The sequence below is a fragment of the Xyrauchen texanus genome, chromosome 3 (assembly GCF_025860055.1).
Source record: "Xyrauchen texanus isolate HMW12.3.18 chromosome 3, RBS_HiC_50CHRs, whole genome shotgun sequence".
In the NCBI taxonomy this organism is placed as follows: Eukaryota; Metazoa; Chordata; class Actinopteri; order Cypriniformes; family Catostomidae; genus Xyrauchen; species Xyrauchen texanus.
This window is the reverse complement of record NC_068278.1, coordinates 29371083-29392507: the sequence shown is the minus strand read 5'-3', so window position 1 is coordinate 29392507 and position 21425 is coordinate 29371083. Positions and strand designations below refer to the sequence as shown.

The following is a 21425-nucleotide window of genomic DNA, read 5'->3' as shown; positions in this document are numbered from 1 at the left end:
TTATGACACAACGCACCAGAGACGCTACACATGCATGTCTGACGCAGGTGTACATTGACGGGCCCTTAAACAAGCCCTCATAATAAATCTCGAACTGATTGACATTCACTTGCAAAATGGATTGCTGTGAACTGAATGCCAATGATTGGCTTATGTTCAGTAATATGGTAGTAAATAATACATTGTATTCTAAAGCCGTTTTTTTTGCATTGTCTTATCAATGATTAACTCTTCTGCCACAAGAATGTAATGCATTTTGATTATCTGAATATTTTTATTTATTTATATATATATATATATATATATATATATATATATATATATATACACACAATTGGAATAGGGAGAACCCTGTGGAGGCTTGCGGGACCACTCGTACTGAAAATAATAGGGGCTCGAACCAATTTCGAACGTCTTTGTGCACGAACTTACAAATCATATTCTTAAGGGTCTGATTAAATCGTTCAACCAAGCCATCCATTTAATCCCCAATAACTCATACAGTTCGCATAGTGTACGTGACAAACGTAGTGGCCTGATCAGTGAGGATTTCTTTTGGAATCCCCCACTCGGTTATTCAGATTATTCTGAAGAGTGCCTCCGCAATGCTTTGCGCTAAAATGTTGCACAGAGGCACTGCCTACAGATATTGTGTTGCATAGTCCATCAGAACCAATACAAATCGGTCTTTGTGCCGTCCACTCTAATGGCCCTATGAGGTCGGAATGGGGCACAATGGCTCTCTTGGGTTGGCCGGCAGATTCACCATCTGACATAAACAGCTTGCTGCACACTACCTGTGAACATCTCTGTGATTTCCCGGCCAATAGAAACTGGCCATTAGACAGTTCAGTGGCTTTTCCTGCCCTGAGTGACCCGCCATCAGATTATAATGAGCCGTCTGGAATAACATTTCCCAACTGCTCTGCGATATTAACAATTGGGTTGTATCCTCCTCTGTCTGATTGTCCTGCGTCTCTTGATACAACTGAACCTTGATAATTTAAAAATATGTATATATGAGTGCAATGTCTGGCTGGAGGCGTTGACCATCAATCACTTTCACTTGATCAAAGGTGTGCTGAAGGGTCTCGTCTCACGTCTGCTCCAGAATCCTCTAAGGGCTGGGAAGCTGAGACTTCCCCCTCCTTTGCGTCCTCCTGACATAGATGGCCTCACCTCTCCAGCCATGGATCACACACACAACACACCAATACATTTTGTTGCATGACCCATCCACACATATTCCCCTGTAGTAGTAAATGCCTGCCAATTGGTACCCAAGATTAGTGGTTAGGACTAACCGCAGCCTTGACACTGCTTTTGTCCCAGAAATTGAATAATGACTGTCACTACTGGGTGATTTTTTTTTTTTTGTTTTTTATATCCCTATGCACAAACCTTACCTTCACACACCGGCTTGTATCCAAAGCCTCGGATTGAAACAAGCTTTGTTGAATGGAGGTTTGATTATCCACCAAGTCTTGATATGTACTACCCTTAATACACTCCTATATCCGGTACTCTCCTGCTCAATCGGGGGAAGCTTGTAATGCGTTGGGTTTCTGGACCAATATCTCCACCTCCATTGCAGGGCATCGGTCCTGGAAATGCCTAGGTTACCCGGAGCTCCAGCAGACTGGCCCAGACTTCACGTCCACACCGGCGGCAGCGGATTCACCAACCTGTGAGGGAGAGCGAAGAGGGTTGGGGAAAACCGGCAGGTTGTACGACCCACATTACCGGGGGAACCGGTTTTGGGGTAGGAATTCCCAGTTTTTGGGGAACAGGATGAGGGGAAGGGAGGAGATAGAAGGCTCGCCGGTCCCTGAATACACCGCCATATGGACTGCCCCATGCAGTGATGCCGGTCAGTGGCAATTAACTGCTCCAGTACCACCAGATCGAGTACCTTCATGGCGTCACGATATTCAGCCAGCAACAAACTTTTGCAGGTGTCAAGGAGCTGTCGAGCGAATTCAAACTAGTGGCCGAACATCAGCGAGTGGAAGTGTTGCCGTTGTTGCTCTGGGCTTTGGCCGACCCATTGCAGGATGGCTTTCTTCAGATCTACTTACACCAGAAGGTTGGCCACAGAAAGTTATTGGGCCATGAGTTGAGCTTCCCCAGACAACCGTGGCAGTAGTTGGACCACCCACTGGGTGCTCGGCCACTTCCATGCTTCGGGTTACTGCTTGAAGAGCTCAATAAAAGCCTCTGGGTCATCCTGAGGCCCCATCTTGGTTAGGATGACATGCAGCACAGCCACAGTTCCATACGCAGCTCAAGCAGAGAATGATGTTGGGCTTGGTGGATGCTGGCAAGGGTCTTTAACATTTTGGCCAGTGGTGAGGACTCCATGATTGCATTTATTTCCTCCTAATCATGGTTTTTGACACCAATGCGACACGTCTCTGGCTCTTTTATGGATGAGGAAGCGGGAGTCAGGTGAACCGTCCACATAATTCTTTATTCACACTATTCATTCTAACACAAGTTTGATTTTCAGCACAAGCATACTCAAAGGCACACATGATTACTGCTGCATGCATCTCTCTCCCTCACTTCCAGCTGTCTGGACTCCCTTTTTGTCCCTCTCCAGCTCAATCTATCACAGAACAGCTGTTAGGGATAATTTCCCATCAATCCTTATCGTTCTTCCTCTCCCAGCCTCGCTATCCACAGACGTTGCTTGGCCACAACAGGGGCATTTTATCCATTACTCTGGTGTTGTATTTATTGGCCCATTGAAGTATAACTATTTAAATGTCTTTTTTTTTCTGTTGTAGTAGAAACCCAATGTCCACTATTGATGTCATGAGCCCTCCTCCCCAGACTGTCAGTAACCCTCCTGATATTTCTGGCTGGAACCCATTCAGAGAGGACAATTTCTCCAAACTCACAGAGGAGGAGCTGCTTGATCGAGAGTTTGACCTTCTCAGAGCAAGCAAGTGTCTCCAGGTTTCTTTTTGTAAATCCTGATCACTGAAAATATTGCTGTGGCCTCCAGTGTTTGAAAATGTGTTCATCTCATCTCCTTCAGCATTCAAATGTCTATCCTCTTATGTTCTGCACCCTCTCCAGCAGAGGGCATACACACCCTTCTGTATACCCACACTAACAACTTCTATTTGTCTCACTTTGTCACACTTCAGAAAAGCCAGTAGAGAGATCTTTCAGCATGGAGACCAGCAGCACAGAGAGACAGCAGCCGGTACTGCAACCCTCACTCCCTGAGGATCCTTTTGGCTCTGTGCCCTTCCTGGCCAACGCAGGCAAGTTCTAGCAGCTGGCTTGCAAAGGACCCTCACCAAAGCTTCCTGTGTACCATCCTGTCTCTCTCTCTCTTCATCACCGTGCTCCCCTATTCCTTCTCTCCCCGAACCCTTTTCTTTCTTTTTTTTTATTAGATGTGGCCGCTACACCACATCTGGAGCTGGGAGGCAAACAAAATCAATGTTAATTATAATTTATTCCTTTAGAAACTACACACAGGTACATTAACACAGTTGTGGTCTCGTCACCATTTAATCAAACCTTGTATATCTTTAAAAACAGGTTTTGGTTCTCACTAATCATAAGGTATAGATAAGATAAGAATATAATAAGACAGAATATATCTTGTATTCATATTTAGATATTCCTAATAGCCCCCAATAGGCCAGATATATAAATAATAAAATACTAGCATAGAAGTAGAGAAAGAATTAGCAGATTACACCTGATTAGGAATAATAAAAGATATAAACTAACAGGATATGTTGTTTTAAGTGTTTATTATCATTCTAGGGAAACTAAAGCTCTCAAATCATGGCTTTATAGCACATCCATTTTTGTTGCTAGTGCCTTGTGTATTTTCTATTGTTTTTTTCCTCTCTGTTTTTATTTTTTATTTTGTTTGTCTTTTCACTTTGAAATATAGTAAATTTTTGTGCTGTGCTCTTGCTTTTAAATCTGCATTTAAAAATGTTTTTAATTGATTTAGTTTAAAAATGTTTCAGCCAACTCTCTGTAGTGGTGCCCAGTGAACTTGACATATAAGTACTTTGGAATTTATTCAAAATTTAGGATTTTTTTTATAATTTTTTTTACTACTACAGATTTCTGAACATTTGTCATGCTGAGCAGAGCAGATTATTTTTTTTAATTTTTTTTCATTATAAATAAAATTATATATACAAGGGAATTTTTATTTTGGCAATACATTTTTTTTTAAAGAAATCAGGTTGGCATGAGAGAATAGCTTTGCAGTTTCTTGAGCAACCTAATTTTCCACTAGCCTTATTTTTTTTGTTGTTAGCTACATTTTGTGTTTGCTACATTTTGTGCTCGATTTGTTGATATCAACAGTGAGTGCCAAAACTTCTCAGGTGCAGTGATGGACCTCAAATTATAATATTGTTTTTGCCACCCTCATCACATTGTTTTACTCTCAATCATGCCAATTTAACACAAGTTTCTCTCCAGTGTTTGAGTTTGCTTTAAACTCCTAATTGAGCCTTGATTTTCCTTCTTATAATTTACTGTGAAGATACTTTATGTTGCCAATTTAGGGAACACTGGCAGGTTATCTTGAAATGCTAGAACTTTTTCTGCTTTCAAATGATGTTTTCCATAGAAAACGCTATGTCTAAGAATGTATGAGCCATTTTACATGTTCGCACTGGTAACCTGATCACAGACATATCGCATACCATTGTTGCACTCGTTCATAATGGCAGCATTTAACCATAATTAATGTCAAATGGTACATCATTTCATTGTTGGTGCATACATTTAGAGGTACTCACTCTGTGCATTTAGCAAGGGATTACATAAGGGCTTGCCATAATGTTTACCAGAACCTTATTTTCCCAACGGTAAGTTGACCATAAAGTTTAGTGAGTTTAGTTTAGTTCTGGATACCTAATCTTTATGTACTCATTCATCTCATTACCCACTCAAGTTCTGACTTCACTTCATCAGAACATGTCTGGTAAACTTTTTTTATTTTATTAGAAATTTAAAAGTGTTTCTAACTATTCTGTATTAGATAAAGACAGCCATAATCAGAAACATCTTGATTGAGTGGGATATTGGTGGACAGCTTAACTGAAACAATAATTTACAGACTTTAGTGGGAAGATCAAATCACTTGTATTAAAAGATTTCTGAGCCATATTGTTTACTGTTGTGCAAGTGTAAGCTGAACAATAGTTGAGAATCTTACCAAATCCACTTAAATTTAAACTGGAGTTTTAGGTTACTTTTTAAATTATTTATTATTAGGCGTGTTGGCACTAATACTAAAACTACACGGGCAAAAATTTCTTCATTAATATAATCAGCTTTCGTCTCAAAAGTCATGTTCCCCAGAATACACAGTGCAGGGGCAGTCATAGCTGTTTAACAAACTGTTTTTTTATGTTGAATATGTTTCACTTTTGGAGACAAGGATATAGATGACTGTGAAGCAGAACAGAATTCATAGCTCCACCATTCCTCAGTGATCTCTCATCTGTACATGCATACCTACAACATTAGTTGAACGTTTTTAATCTTCGGTCTCTTGAAAAACTGATGTAAATACTTGTGTAACAATGTATAACTGAATGTTTCTTTATAAAATGCTAATTATTAATAAAGCTTATTTAAAAGCAATGCTATACTTGTTGATTTTTGTTATAGTACTTCAAACCAGTAGTGTTTGACTAATGCATTATTATTGTTGAATTTAAGAAGTTAGAATGTCTTCCACCTTTATACCACAACAGTAAGATGTTCCTCTTATTATATAAAAGCATGGCTGTCTTTGTCTAAAATGTATATATTTCAAACCCTAAAGTTTAATACAATGGTGTCAAATGGACCTTTGAAAGACCACAGCAAATATTATATTTTTAATTTCGGGCAAGAGCAAAAGAAAAACTGTTTTCTATTATTTTAGATATATGTAATCTGATATTATGTTTTCACGACATTCCAAAATAAGTAAAAAGTAGAGAGCAGAGGATAACAGTAGTCAGAAGAGAGAATGATGACGAATTTATCATCATTGCCTCAGCAGCGTTGTTGAATAGTTTTTTTTTAATCATTTCCATGGTAGTATAACACAGTGTAATGTTATCAATAAACACCTAAATATAAAAATAAAAACAAAATGTGCTAGATTTATGCTGCTAAATGAGGCGTAAACATAACAGTCTGACAAAAGGGCTCAGTGATCTAAACGGGGTCCCAAAGATTAATTGGTAATTTAATTTCTATTTTTTGACTATAGCATAGTGTCAAACTATGTTCATGTGAAAATTTGTGTAAAAGACAAAGATTAGTGTCACTTTTGTTCATTTTGTCACTTAAACAGACCTTTGTTCGGTCGCAAAATTAGTGTTAGTTTTTAGCAATGGCAAGACACGTGTTTCAATATTAACATTTAGGATCAATATTAAATGCTTTATCTGGTCATAATATGTGAAATACTATCATGTACAGTTGTGCATAATCTGCTCTGCATACTGTATGCTCTGCATACATGCATATCTCTCAAAAGATCCAAAGCCGAAAAAAAAAACTGATCAAAACATAGCTTGCATTCATTGAAACCACTGTGGATGGATTAAATGGACACTTATAGAGTACGTCTTTTGTAGTATAAACAGCCTATAGTCTGGTGGTAGGTTGTAGTAGCAGAATGAGGACCAATTATTCGCTGTGGTTGTCCTGTTGTTTTGTGTAATTTGTGTGCTTAATCCCATTGTTAAATCTTGATTAAGCAGCAAATTGGTCTTTGGGGAAAAAGGTCCTTAAACAATAGAATAAACCGTAATAATAAACTATTTTATTGAGTTCAATGATTCATATTTGAAAATTAAGCCTGGTAAAGTTGCATGGAAGTAAAACACATGCTCACATTATAAGGTAAGAGAAAGGAGACTCTAGCATATTACAAATATGTGACCTCTGTCCCTAAATCATTTGCATATATTGTGATGACAAAAAAGGCAATCAATTAGCATCTTTTGAGCTGGGCGAAGGAGGTCTGGGTAATCCGTTGAATGGATATGTGGCTTTAAGAGCAATGCATGTATGACATTTCCATTATGTTCCTTATTCAACCAAAGCAGGGAGAGGTCGGGGCATCCACATGGTCCAGCATTACATTTACTCAAGCCGTCTTGATCGCGTAATCAGATGGGCCTGGACATTCAATACAATTCTTCTGGTTGTGATGATCTTATGTGATTAATGATGTTCCATTATGCTGCCCTTTAGATTGTCGTATTCCAAGAGAAGGGCGTGATATGTTGTAATCCGGACAGTCTAAACAGAAGCTATCTTTAATTTTTTACTCCAAGCTTCAGACTTCTTCACAAACCACTCCACTTTTCCTCCCTTGATGTCCTTGTTCTACCCTCATATTTTTGCATCTGTCTTGATATTTTTACTGTATTAATAGTAGTAGTCATAGTACTTGTTATTTATTTAATTACATATTTAAGTTTGGTTTATTTATATCTTTGTGGAGTTGATCATATACACAATACAGAGATTGGCTAATCCTGTGTCTTGTGCTGCCAGTTTGGATGGATTTGTTTATAACATATCTGCATCTCTGCCTGAATTTCAGTCTTTTAAAATTAGAGAAATATCTCAATAGTTATCCTTGTTAGCAAATATTGTGGTACTGCATAGAAAGTTACATTAGCTTCGTGTAGTTATTTATTTCCCATGTTATTGGTTAAACTAACGGATAATGTCTTTTAAAAGAATAATTTACAAGGACATAGATAATACTGTTTTTATGTCCGTATCTATTTTTAAATGTACATTTCATGTGTCCTTTCAACAGATATCAAAATTTTGCCAGAGGGTTATAAATCATTATCTTTAGAGCACTTATTGAGATTTTCAGGGAAATTGCATATTTTTGACCACGTATAATAAAATGTTTCACCTTTGCTACAGCTGTTTCAATATTCCGAGTAGTAGAATTTGTTGTCATCAAAGGCATACTGTTGACATTGTTATTTGAGCAGTGTGTACTGTAAGTTCAGTGATTATTCAAATGTAGCAAATTCAGTTTAATTGTAAAAGGACTTAATTTACCAAAGATAAGAAGCTCCATTACACACACACAAAAAAAACAACAATATAAAACCATGGTTTTACCTTAAATGTATAATTATGCTTCTTTGCTTTTTGAACTCAACCTTTCACTGACTTTCATTCTTAAACCGACTCATGTACAATGGTAAAAAGAAGTGTGTGAACCCTTTGAAATTAGCTGGTTTTCTTCATTAATTGGTCTAAAAATGTGATCTCATCTTCATCAAAGTCACAAGTTTAGACAAACACAATGTGCTTAAGCTAACAACACACAATTCTTTTTTTTATCTTATGTCTTTTTTGAACACGTCCCATTAAACATTCACAGTAATGTAGAAAAAAATTAACCCTTGGATTTAATATCTTTTTGATCCTCATTTTGCAGCAACAAACTCAACCAAGCATTTCCGTTAGCTGCGGATTAGATCAGCACTATGTTCAAAAGGAATTTTGGACCATTCTTCCTTACAGAACTGCTTCAGCTCAGCCATATTCTTAGGATGACTGGTGTAAACGGCTCTCTTTAGGTCATTCAACAGGATCTCTATTGGGTTAAGCTCTGGGATCTTACAGGCCACTCCAAAAGATGGATTATTTAGTGTATTTTTTTTAAGCCATTCTGTTATGTATTTATTTCGACGTTAAGGGTCATTGTCTTGCTGCATCGCCTAACTTCTACTCAGCTTCAGCTGGCACACAGTCACTCTGACATTAATCCTGTAGGATATCTTGATTAACTTGATGATGGCAAGCGGTCTGCCCTGAAACAGTAGCTCCAAAATCATGAAGCAGCCTCCACTGTTTTTCACCATTAGGAGGATGTTTTCATGTTGGTATCGTGCCCTTTTTACAACTTACGTAGTGCTGCATGCTCAAAATAAAAAACAGTCTTCGTTTCATCAGTCCACAAAACAATTTCCCAGTAGTGTTGTGGAGTGTCAAGGTGGTCTTCAGCAAACTTCAGGTGCGCAGCAATGTTTTTGTTGGAAAGCAGCAGCTTTCTTCCTGGTGTCCTGCTATGAACACCATGCCTGTTTAATGTTTTCCGTATAGGAGACTTACGAACACAGATGTTAACCAGTTCCAATGATTCCTTCAAGTCTTTAGCAGTCACTCTAGGGTTCTTTTAACCTCATTTAGCATTGTGCGGTGTGTCCTTTGAGTCATCTTGGCTGGCTGGCCACTTCTTGGGAGAGTATCCAAAGTACTACATTGTCTACATTTATAGCAATTTGTCTAACTGTGGACAGATGAATATCTAAGCTCTTCAAGATAACTTTGTAACCCCTTCCAGCTTCATGTAAAGCAACAATTCTTGATCGTAGGTCTTCTGAGATTTAAGAATAAGACCTTTTTGCGAGGAATGTCCATAGCAGTAGATGCTTTTTGTGAATAGCAAATTCAAAATGTTTGAGTGCTTTTTACAAGTCAAAGTAGCTCTAACCCACACCTCCAAGCTTAATTCATTAATTGGATGCTGTTTGCCAACTCCAAATTAGCTTTTGTTGACGTCATTAGCATAGGGGTTCACATACTTTTTCCAATCCACACTGAATGTTTGAATGATGTATTCAATATATACAAGTACGATAAAATAATGTGTGTGTTATTAGTTCAAACAGATTTTGTGTTTGTTCATTATTGTAACTTAGATGAAGATGATCTTAAGACAAATGTATACATAAATGCAGGTAATTCCAAAGGGTTCACATATTTTTCTGCCACTGTAGCTATGAAGGTCAATTCCTAGCTTTCTTTATAAAGCTCTGTGATTTAAAAGTGAATTACATATTTTGATTATTTATTTTAGGTTAAATTATTTTATATATTATTAAATGTAAATATATAAAGATTATACTTATTTTTGATTTAACACTGATTTGTGGCTATTGAGTCGAATGTCTTTTAAGGATCTGATTTTCTGTTGCAAAGCTACAAGCACTAGTCCCAAAAGAGTACATTTAAAAACATATGCTGTGTAAATCAGACATTCACTGTCAACCTTGTGTTTTCATCCAGCAGGAGCTGGTGTGCACACAGCGGATCATCCGATTGAGAATCCCTGTGTTGCTGTGGCTGGAATAACACCCATGCAAGATGCAACTTTGCCATATGTCAAGCAACACAAACCTGCAAAAAAAAGTAGCTCAAGTAGTTTAGTGCCTCAGAAAGCAGGGGAGGAATCAGATAGTGATTTTGAGTCCGACCCACCCTCTCCTAAAAGCAGCGAAGACGAGGGGGTGGAAGAGGATGAAGTTCTTAACAGTGAACATGAAGACACTGAGCCTGAGATCCTGGGTCAGAGGCCATTACTCATGGACTCTGAAGAAGAGGTAGAGGAAGAGGAGGCCAAACCTAGCTCAGACTCAGACTGTGATCCTAGAAAAGAAAAGATTCAGTCAGGGAGGCCATTGGATTACAAGGCTGCAGTTTATCCTACAACAATTGTGAAATCCGAATCTAGAGCCAGTGTGATCACTCCTCCCATTTCGCCAAACATCACAGCGCCTTCTGCGAGCATTGTGGATGTTTTTGGTGCTATTCCTTTTGTTGGCCGTGGTCAGCCCAGAGTGTCACCAGAGAGCATAGATATTTTTGCCCAAGCCCCTTTTAGGCAGGCAAGCCAGGACAATGCTGTGGAAGAGACTGATGTATTTACCAAAGCTCCTTTCAACAGAAACCTCTCAAAGTCCAGCAGGAGTGGCGATGGTCCCAGTGGCCAGACGCCACCAGTTTCCCCTGACAGCGTGGATGTATTTGGCTTCTCGCCTTTCCAGCCCAGCCATGAAATACCTACCTCCAGGAACCAGGATGATATTTTTGGCCAAGCACCTTCTGATAAAGCAACAATCCCCCAGCAACAGAGTCAGAAACAACGCTGCCTTCAAAAATCTTCACGGCAAAGGCGCACAAAGCAAGAGGCCAGTGGCAACAATGGGAAGCGGCACCACAGCACACCCACTGGTGGCAAGAAGAGCAACAAGCCCAGTTTCCGTACCCCTGAACGGATGCGAAGGCAGAAGAAAGCTGGAAGAAGGGACTCACAGAGCAGCAACGAGTTCCTCAGTACATCTGACTCCAAAGAGAACATCAGTATTTCCCTGGGTGAGGTAATGGAAAAAGGGGCTGCGCTGCCCCCCGAGGAAGCTTTATTGGATCCATTTGGCGACAAGCCATTTCATCCACAAGATGGCAGTCGGCACCAGAGTTTAGGAGACAACAAAAGTGAGATCAACTCAGCCAATGGCAGGTCAAGGACCAGCTCCCTACACGGTGTATTTGATGGAAATAAAATAGATGACTTTGGAGCTGTACCCTTTACAGAACTGGTGGTCCAAAGTGGAGCTCAGCAAACCCCACAATTGGATCTTGACCCTTTCGGAGCTGCACCTTTTCCGTCAAAGCAGTGAATGTCTTTTCTTCTGGCACACTTGCAGAGTTAGTACACACACATGCGGCTACACTATGCAAAGTCCAAGCAGCCTTCTCAAATTTCCTGAATGGGTGGCTTCTCTGTATATCTGCAGCCCATTGGGAAATTTGCCTTTTAATTAGATAACATAGTTTTGTAGATTTTCATGTATTTTACTACTGGACAGCTAGATCTCCTTTTTTTCATTTTGGTAACTTAAACTTGTGGTGTATGGATGTTTTTGAATAGGCTTTTGAAGCATATTCTTTACACTTTACTTGCTAGTAAGCCTTTTATGCTGCATTTCAATATGCACTCAGTCAATAAAATTGATAAATGTGTATAAACCTTCATTTGAATAGAATGAAGAGGAAAACAATGCCAGTTTTATAAGTTTGTACTCTATCATTGGCCACTTTGCCAAACTCCTTTTTGTAGGCAATTCCTGCATGATCTACCAACATTAAACACCATGAAGCCTTATATAGGTATGCCCCATCCTGCTTTACTGTACCTCCAATTCACAGTGGCTGTAGTAGCCGTGTTGATGGAATCATCTGAGTGTAGGCCTTTTCCACTTTAATGTCATTCACACAGACCATTTTTATACATTTTTATTATTATTTTATTTTTAAGTGCATTCAGTGTTTTAAATCCTTATGTTCTTTTTACATACACGTGAAAAGGGAATTTCTTTAGAAAAGAATGGCCACACCAAAGATGAGTTATTTACAGTTCATCGTACAATGCTGTTGAATATGATCAAAACAATGCAGTTACAATTAACACTGTATTAATTATGCTGTCATAAATAAGTACTCTCCTAGTTGACCCAAAACCTTTTTGATGATGTCAACATCAATAATGCTGATATGTTCAACTGTACATACCAGTAACCTACAATCATGAGCATGTAGATGTCTCGTAGAAGGGGAAAATTAAAGAACGTACTTAATGCAATTTTATATATCAGTTCTAAAAGTAAAAACAACAAAAAGGGCACCACGCAAGTAGGGTATAAGTTGAACTGGAAATCAGATGAAAAGATCAATTTTGAAAATACATTTGGGGTATTGCTCAATATTTAAGTGCAGTTGACCAAAAATAAAATAAAAGCATTGCTTTACACAATTTATTTTCCTTATGTTTTCAAAAACTGCAAGACTTGTTCTTTTTACATTTCTTTTTTAATGTGTAGTACTACACTCTGTAACAATGCAATAAACTTTTTTTTTTGGATATCAGTGGCCCATTGTTTTATCTTTGATCAAACAACGATTGACTATATAACTCATTCTAAGACCTACCTACTGTAACAGCTTATACATTTTGTATTTCTACTAAATTAAATATACAGAACTGTTAAAATAAGACAACATTAACACATTTTATTTAGATGACCCTCTTTGTGGGAAAGGCATATCCCAAAATATTCATAGTAACAATAAAGTTATTGTGACAACTAAATTTGGAATGTCATGATATCAATATAAAAATCAGTAACATACATTGTGCTTTGGAAAAAAAGAATATACAGCTACACAGTACATTGCTGTAATGCAGACAATGTATAATAGACAAACACTAGCCGTATTTTACAGTCTTAACTTGGTATATTTGATGTCAAATCCCTAAAATTATACAGAGCCCACATGATTTCAACTGATGTTTCAGTTCCACTGTGAACTTGTGAGATGTAATATATTGAATAGTGTTATGTAATAGTACTTTGTTAAATTGTTAATAGTGGTAAATTGAGCAAGATTACAGTTTAAAACCAAAGAAAATAATAAACAAAGGCATCTGCCTACATCAGTACAACTAATTATTACATATGCATATTTGCAAAATTGCAATGCTGTGCAGCAACCTTCAAAATATAATTTTTCTCTTTTTGCTTAACATTTTACCAATCCCAGAAAAGCCCTCCTTTTACAAACCCTTGTTGGTTTATGTCATGTTTATAAGAGACTTTTTATAGATGGAACATCTCATTTAGACAAAATAATATATGTCAGTGAAGTTTATTTCATTTACAAGTTCACACAAATTGAGATGTAGTACTATTCAGTTTGTGAGGAAGGCTGTATGCTAGCTACAAAAAAAATAAAAAAATACAATACTGAATGCTTAATTATTAGCATATAACAAACTTTTTCCCATATACCTGATTAATACTGCTTGTTACCCAAACACAGACAAATAACCTTTTTTTTTTTTTACTTGTTTTTAATATGTAAAAACTCACTCCTGGCAGATGCTCTTAAGCAATGCTTCACCTTAGCTTTTAAAAGTGCCATTTTTAAAAGCCTAACACTGCTTCACATTAAGTGTCTTTTATTTGAAACTATTTAGATTGGAACAGCAAGGCACTTTTGAAACATTTATAAAAAAGTTTTATCAAAACAGCTGATAAAGTAAAGTAACTCCATACTCCGTAACTCTTCGCTATCATATTTCAAAAACACTGAATTTGTTCAAGCTTAAAGATATTTCAAAATAGTAAACAACAGTCCTCTGTGCTGACCCTCCTACCCCGATACTCTAGGAATGAAGAGGGTAGTCAGGGCAAGGGTGAGAGTGACGGTAGTTGGTTATGAAGAGTGCAGATTGATGCCACCAGTAGAACATGAGCACCAACAGTATGTGCCAGACTTGATGGCTGGAGCCCAAATAGTTCAGCTGACCTAAAGATTACAAAAAGATCATTAAGCCTTTAAGATCTTATCTCACTCGCCAGTCTGTTTAATTACAGCTGCGAGGTATAGCCTTTGGTTTATTCCACTTTAAACTACACCTCCCCTTTACAGACTTATTTCACATAATAATAATAAAAAAAGTATACATATGTAAAATTGCCACACTGAGCAGTGATGGTGTCTAATCACTTTTTTCTAGCCTGTTTGGTTCCAAAGTATTTTTCCTATTATTTTTTTCATAGGGATATAATAAAATCCTTCATAAAAGGGATTCTGAGCCATGAACCAAATAAACCTGCTCCGTGGTGAATCACAATATCACAAACTTTGATTTGAAGCAAAAAAGTATTTGAAAATCAGACAAAGGTACAAGAATGTGTACTTAACGTCTTTAATGAGAGGATAAACTACAATTCCATGATGCACAATTCTCTTTATCACATAAAAATAAGGAAAAAATTAGAGCTGTCAGTCGATACAATTGTTTAATCATTATTAATTGCATAATTTTTGTAGTTAATTGCGATTAATCACAGATTTTGAAAATGCTGAAATTTGACACTATATATATTTTTCTCCTATCAAAAAGCATTTCCATCTTAGGAAAAAAAAAAAAAAAGAACACTATAATGCATATATGATAAAAATGCCCTAAATAGCACCAATTGAAGTAACATTAAATGTTTCCCAAAGTTTAATTGGGAGGTTGACTTATTGAAATAAACTAGTCCATAGATTGCATTTTTATTGCAATGGGCATTAAATCGCTTAAACTCTCACCCTCCACAATATTAGTCTGCTGGAAGACTGTGGCTATCCGCATTGCTACAGCAATCGTGAAGCTGCATTCGTGATTAGTGTCAGGGTGTCAGTGCCAAGCACCACTTTAAACTCCACAGGAAAAGCACTTGCAGATGAAAACAACTCATTCTGCGTTTTGGTGATAGGTAAGACTTGACATGCTTCTGTGGTAAATAAAATGCGCCTTAGGCTGAAAAAAACTTGATTTCTATCATACCTCATCTGGCCTTATTTTGTTTGCATTTATGCATTTGGCAGACACTTTTATCCAAAGCACCTTACCTAGAGCAACCTGGAGTTAAGTTCCTTGCTCAAGGACATGATGCTGGTGGCTGTGGGGATCAAACCAGCAACCTTCTGCTTACTAGTTCTGTGCTTTAGCCCACTATGCCACCACCACTCCATAACAAACATGGTATCCAATTTTGTACATCAAATAGAACTAAGAGGTCCTTTCTTCATTTTATTACCGACACTGAATCGCTGTTGTGTGTTGTGAAGTGTCAGTGACCATTAATAAAAATCAAAACATTTCACTTTTTATTTAAAAAAGTTTAGCACACGTTAACGCATTCATTCTGACAGTTCTAGACAAAATGTAAGACTATTGATTTAAAGTTGTTGATTATAAATATAGACAATATATTTAAAATTTATAGTGAAAATTTCAGATATATACTGTACAAATACACAGCCTGCCTCCACTCCCCCAAAAAAGTCACATACTCTAATATTTAAATGGACCGCATTTAGCTTTGATTATGGCGTGCATTAACCATGGCATTGTTTCGATAACCTTATGTCAATGACAAGTTTATTTATAAAGCACATTTTAAAACAACCGAGGTTGACCAGAGCGCTGTACAATAATAGGCATAAGAAAATAAGATAAAAAGGACAAAAATACCAACAAAGAAATACAAAAATATGAGAGAGATAAAGAAAGAACAAACACTCCAAAACAAGGGTAGATTAAAAGCCAAATTAAAACAGATAGGTTTTAAGCCTAGATTTAAAAACCGATAGAGATGGAGCAGTTCTGATGTGTACCGGCAGGCTGTTCCAGAGCTTAGGGCCAGCTATGGCAAAGGCTAGTTGCTTCAGTCTAGATCTAGGAACAGAGAGCAGTCTGAGGTCCCCAGATCTAAGAGATCTGGATGGCTTGTGTAGGGGCAGCAAATCAGAAAGATATGGTGGTGCCTGGTTGTTTAATGATTTATGAACAAATATGATTTTAAAATCAATTCTGTGTCTAACCGGCAGCCGATGCAGTGAAACTAAAATTGGAGTAATTTGTTAATTTTTACATCTGCCCTTCAGAAGTCTAGCTGCAGAATTTTGGACCATTTGATGATGAGAGAGATGCTATCTTCTCTCCAATATAGAAGGAATTACAGTAATCTAAGTGTGACAAATTAAGGGAATGAATAACTTTTTCAAAGTTCCTCAAAGAAAGAAAAGGTTTTACTTTTTTGAAGTCGTATGTGGAAGACCACAGCATTTATTCATGTATCGAATTTTAGGCTGCTGTCAAAGAAGAAGCCTAAATTCTTTGCACAAGAAGTTGTGTAAGGAGCGAGGTTGCCTAATTCGGAATTACCCGCATTATTGCAGTAGGTACAAACAAAATAACTTCCGTTTTGTTCTCATTCAAATAATAAAAAAATAATTGTGTCAGCCAAAATATTAATTCCTTTAGGCAGGCTAACAGAGGCTCAAGGGCATATTTGTCATTGTGCTTTAGTGGAAGATAGATTTGGGTGTTGTCAGCATAGCAGTTAAAAGACACTCCATATTTGTTAGAAATAGAACTCAAAGGAAGCATGTATAATGAAAACAAAATGGGGGCAAAAAACCAGCCCTCTGGCACACCAGAAAAGAGAGATGCGCTGCAGAGGTATACAGACCAAGACAGACAGAAAACCTTCTATAAGTTAGATAGGATTTCTGTTTCCTTCAACACTTTTTTTTTTTTTTTTCTTTCTTTTTATTCTGGAAAACACCACAACACAAAGGAAGCTAAATTGACTTCAGGGTTGAGCAAGGCCAAAAACATTTACAAACTAACTGTACCCAAAAATAACTTAATTGCCTCTCAAAAGAAAAATTACGCAAAAGTAGAGAGGTCTTACCTTACTACCTTACTAAACCAATAACCAAGAGAAAAAAAGGTACATGCAGTGAAAACAAATTGCACCAAACCCCTAAGGCTTCCGTGGTGAAGAAACAGTTATATACAATAAATACACTATTTACAGTTATGGGTGTTCAATTGCCACATAAACAAGGTTCACACTAAAGAAGTACAGGTAAATGTAATCAGTCACTAACAAATTATAAAACAGCTCAACACACAGTATAATCACTCTGACACTCTACTCCTCAACTACAACAGCACTCCTGAACTAAGGCATCCATGGTGCATTTCAAAGAACGCTCTTCCAGGGAACGACCAATGAGATTCGCGAGAGAGAGACACACACACACACACACAGAGAGAATAGGCAGCAATATGTCTCTAGACGTAACATTATTGACAAAAACTTGATATCGACAAAAGAAACTGATGTATCAGGAAAGACATTTACAGAAGGTTTAAGGACAGAATTTGGTAGAAATTTTTTTATGATCTCTGAGAAATATTTAGACTTTGCAGCCTTAACAGCTTTCTGAAAAGCAATCAGTGAGTCCCTCAAAATTCCGTAGGACACCTGTAGTTCTGCTCTTCTGCAGATCTGTCTAAGTGAGCAGGTTGTGTCATTGAACCAGGGCTCCGGTTTAGATTTGGTATGTTTAGCCTTTAGTGGAGTGAGTTTAAAATAGTCTAACAGGTAGAGTTAAAAAAAACTGAGATGTTCATCGGTAATGTAGAGAAGATTCCAAAGCTAAGGGTTTACACGCCTCTTTGTATGCTGTGGAAAAGTGTTCGCAGGAATGAAAATACGGGTCCAACGAACCAGAGAAGGTAGTTTGTCAGGTAGATCAGGGAGGGATGTGGTGAATAACACAGGTTTATGGTCTGAAAAGCCACTGAATGAAGTTGAAAGTTTGAACACAATTTAAAAGCTCCTTAGATAAAGGTTTAGAAGCACAACACATGTGAATGTTAAAATCACCCAACATTAAAAATACTGTTGCAATTTGTGACAAAATCTGCAAATTCATTAATAAAGTTCTTGTTTTGTTGTGGACATCGAACCCCTGGTAACAACACTGGGTAAACCAAATCCATTTGGAACAATTGTACTTCAAATCTGTGGTAGACATCAACGGGTAGAGTGTGGCAATGAAATATATATTTTTAAATATATTTGTAAAAATAGCCGCTTGTTCTCCACCACCAAAAAATTATTCAATATAAAATACTTATTTACCACCGACTGAGTGTTAATCAGTGCCATCCTGGGCAGCAATGAATCACTGGATAGCTGTGTTACTCGACTCAGTGGGCAAGATTCTGGTGATTCAATACACCTTGAAGAATCCGGGTTAAATATACCGACGGGGCTTGATAGGAGAGACAGGAGAGATGAGTCGAATCCACCGATGAGGCTCCTCATGCGAGTGCCAGACAAAGCGGTGGCTGCTGTCCAGCTTGAGTGGCAGGAAGACTGAGTAATGGTGCATTCACATACAACGCATAGAGAGCGTTTCGTGTGGCACGATTATATATAATGTCAGTGCAAAAATGCAAATAGACGTAAATTTGCGAATGGCATGACTCAAACATGCAAAATCGCTTCATTCGCAAAAATTCACATGACACGTTGTCGCGAAAGCCAATCCGAGACTGTCTGGATGTCACTGACGTACTGACGTAGTAGCAGAAGATATCTGGAAAAATTTATGAAAAAATTGTTGTAGCGGTGTGTGGGCACCCGGAATTGTATGACATAACGTCATACATGTACAGAGTCCGGATGAAAAAAGACATCGCTTGGAGGAAAGTGAGTGAGGAAGTTGGACTGCCTAGTAAGTTCTGAAAATATGCGCATCTACTTGATTCCAGCAATTGGTTGTACTTTACTATGAACCAAGTCGTAGAAGCCCCTCCTCCTGTCCTTTTCCAGAAGAGAAGGGGGAATACTCGCGGGTTCGTGTTACTCGTGCAAACATAGGTTTAAACAAAAATGTATAATCCAGCAGCCAAACTTGCACGAGCAACGCGAGGCGAAATATTTCTTCGCGTTGTATGTGAACGCACCATTAGGCTGCAAAGTGGAACCCGAGACCAAGCCGAATTTCAATCAGACAGCAGTGCCTCCCCGCTTACCATTTCTATTACAGTGTTTTCTCAGAGGAACATCGAAAGGCCGCCAGTACAAGTAATCAGGAATGTTTGTCGCAAAGGGGGGGAGAGCAAAGGCGTGGTCCTCTCAAATCAAACCTAGACAGTTCAACAAATGTTCTTTGGATGTCAAGCAGCATTTGACGGTCATAAACCAGCAGTGTGTAGCTATTCTTGATTAAGAAAGACAAAAGAAGTACCAACATTAGAGAGAGTAAATGGCATGCCACATACACCGGAGCCATCTTTGAAATATGTCATCCAAAGGTCAAAAGGTCATGTGGTCTGATGAGTCCAGACTTATACAACGTCACAACATTTAATTCCATCCAGAGTTGCATTAATTTTTGGGATCTTGAGATCTTGCATTGATGAAAGTAGAACCACTCCATAATGTCTTCTCCAGCACATCCCAAAGACTTTCAATGGGGTTAAGGTCAGGACTCTATGGTGGTAAATTCATGTGTGAAAATGATTCCTCATGCTCCCTGAACCACTCACAATTTGAGCCTGATGAATCTTGGCACTGTCATCCTGGAATATGCCTGTGCCAACAGGGAAGAAAAAAATCTATTGATGAGATAACCTGGTCATTCAGTACATTCAGGCATTCAGCTGACAGAATTGTATTGCTGCATAGTCAAGTCATTTTTATTTGTATAGCACCTTTCACAACACACATAGTTTCAAAGCTGATTTACAGAAGATCAGGCATTAACAGAAAATGAAACTGTAATATCTATAATGTCTTCGAGTCATTATTGTGTAGTTCGATAAAATACGATTGTGAATTGAGTTTAAAAATAAGTAGTTAAATAATAATTGTATTAATAACCCCAGCGAGCAAGATGAAGGCAACTGTGGCAAGGAACACAAAACTCCATAACCTTTTGGTTAAAGGAGAAAAATAACCTTGGGAGAAACCAGACTCACTGTGGGGCCAGTTCCCCTCTGGCTAACATCATGAATATAATGCCAATATTACTTATGTAAAGTGCAAGCCATGGTTTAAAATGACTAAACTAATTAAGTGTTAATGGTCTGTGATTAAACAAAGATTTTGTATGAACTGTAAGATTAATGACTAATGTCTTTGAAGTCCATCCTGGATTAACTGCAGAAGTTCACATAGATGCAATTGTCCTTTTTAGTTGGCTGACGAAGGGTTTTGTTGGCAATTAATTGATAGACGATGTATTCCATTTCAAGAGCATAGTCCATCATTAGACCGAGGTGATGCAGAAAGGGATCAGTTAGGTGCATTGCAATTCAACCTGGCCGGTAATTTCAGTGAGGTCTATCTTAAGACCAAGGTTCAGGCAATGGCATATCAAGTATCCCATGTCTTATGGTTGGAGTTGGCATCAGTTCATCCTCTGAAGTATATCGTAATACACTAAAGTGATGTTTTGCTGGCACCGGATGATATTAGTCATCATCACTCAGCGTCACGTAGCAGTAGAGTCCAACACGAAGCAGGAATGGAGCTCGATCCAGCCGGTTCTGGTGACCTCAGGATAGGAGTCCCGAGTTTGAGACAGGTAAACAAATAAAATTGTATTAGCATAGATACCATTCAATTTATTGCAGTTATAGATCATAATCACCGTTTCTGGTTCCGGCGGACCTAAATTAGGTGTATGTCTTGCTAAATTGATGAGTCTTTAGTCTAGACTTAAACTGAGGGAGTGTGTCTGCATCTTTAACTGTGTTTTGGAGACTATTCCATAGTTTAGGAGCCAAATATGAAAAGGATCTTCCTCCTCTTGTGGATTTTGATATTCTAGGAACTATTATCAGGCCAGAATTTTGCGATCGTAATGAACGTGGTGGAATATAGCGTGGAAGGTCACTTAAGAACTGCAGAGATTGACCATTCAAAGCTTTGTACGCAATTAACAGAATTTAAAAATGAATTCGAAATTTAACAGGTAGCCAATGTAACGATGATAAAATGGGGCTACTTTGATCATATTTCTTGCTTCTCGTCAGCATTCTGGCTGCTGCATTTTTAACCAATTGAAGTTTATTTATTGAGCTTGCTGGACATCCTCCCAGTAATGCATTACAATAATCTAGTCTTGAGGGCATCAGCAACAGACAGCGTGTGTAGCAATTTAGCAATATTTCTTAGGTGGAA

General features: G+C 37.9%; 2 protein-coding genes across 4 annotated transcripts in view; one reads left to right on the top strand and one right to left on the bottom strand.

Moving 5' to 3' along the window:
• Positions 1 to 12717, top strand: part of LOC127626741 (BMP-2-inducible protein kinase-like) — a 49655-nt gene extending 36938 nt beyond the window's left edge. Inside the window, exons 14-16 of one of the 3 annotated variants that reach the window (XM_052102754.1) lie at positions 2793 to 2947; positions 3156 to 3275; positions 10105 to 12717. In XM_052102754.1, coding sequence (XP_051958714.1) covers positions 2793 to 2947; positions 3156 to 3275; positions 10105 to 11495 — 1666 coding nt within the window. In that variant the 3' untranslated portion in view covers positions 11496 to 12717. Of the gene's footprint in view, positions 1 to 2789; positions 2948 to 3155; positions 3276 to 10104 lie in introns of all 3 variants that reach the window. The other 2 variants (XM_052102744.1, XM_052102735.1) reach the window with 2 other exon arrangements.
• A 1324-nt stretch (positions 12718 to 14041) lies between these two features.
• Positions 14042 to 21425, bottom strand: part of LOC127624489 (progestin and adipoQ receptor family member 3-like) — a 34731-nt gene continuing 27347 nt past the window's right edge. The window contains exon 6 of the mRNA XM_052099288.1: positions 14042 to 14184. Coding sequence (XP_051955248.1) covers positions 14042 to 14184 — 143 coding nt within the window. The remainder of the gene's footprint in view (positions 14185 to 21425) is intronic.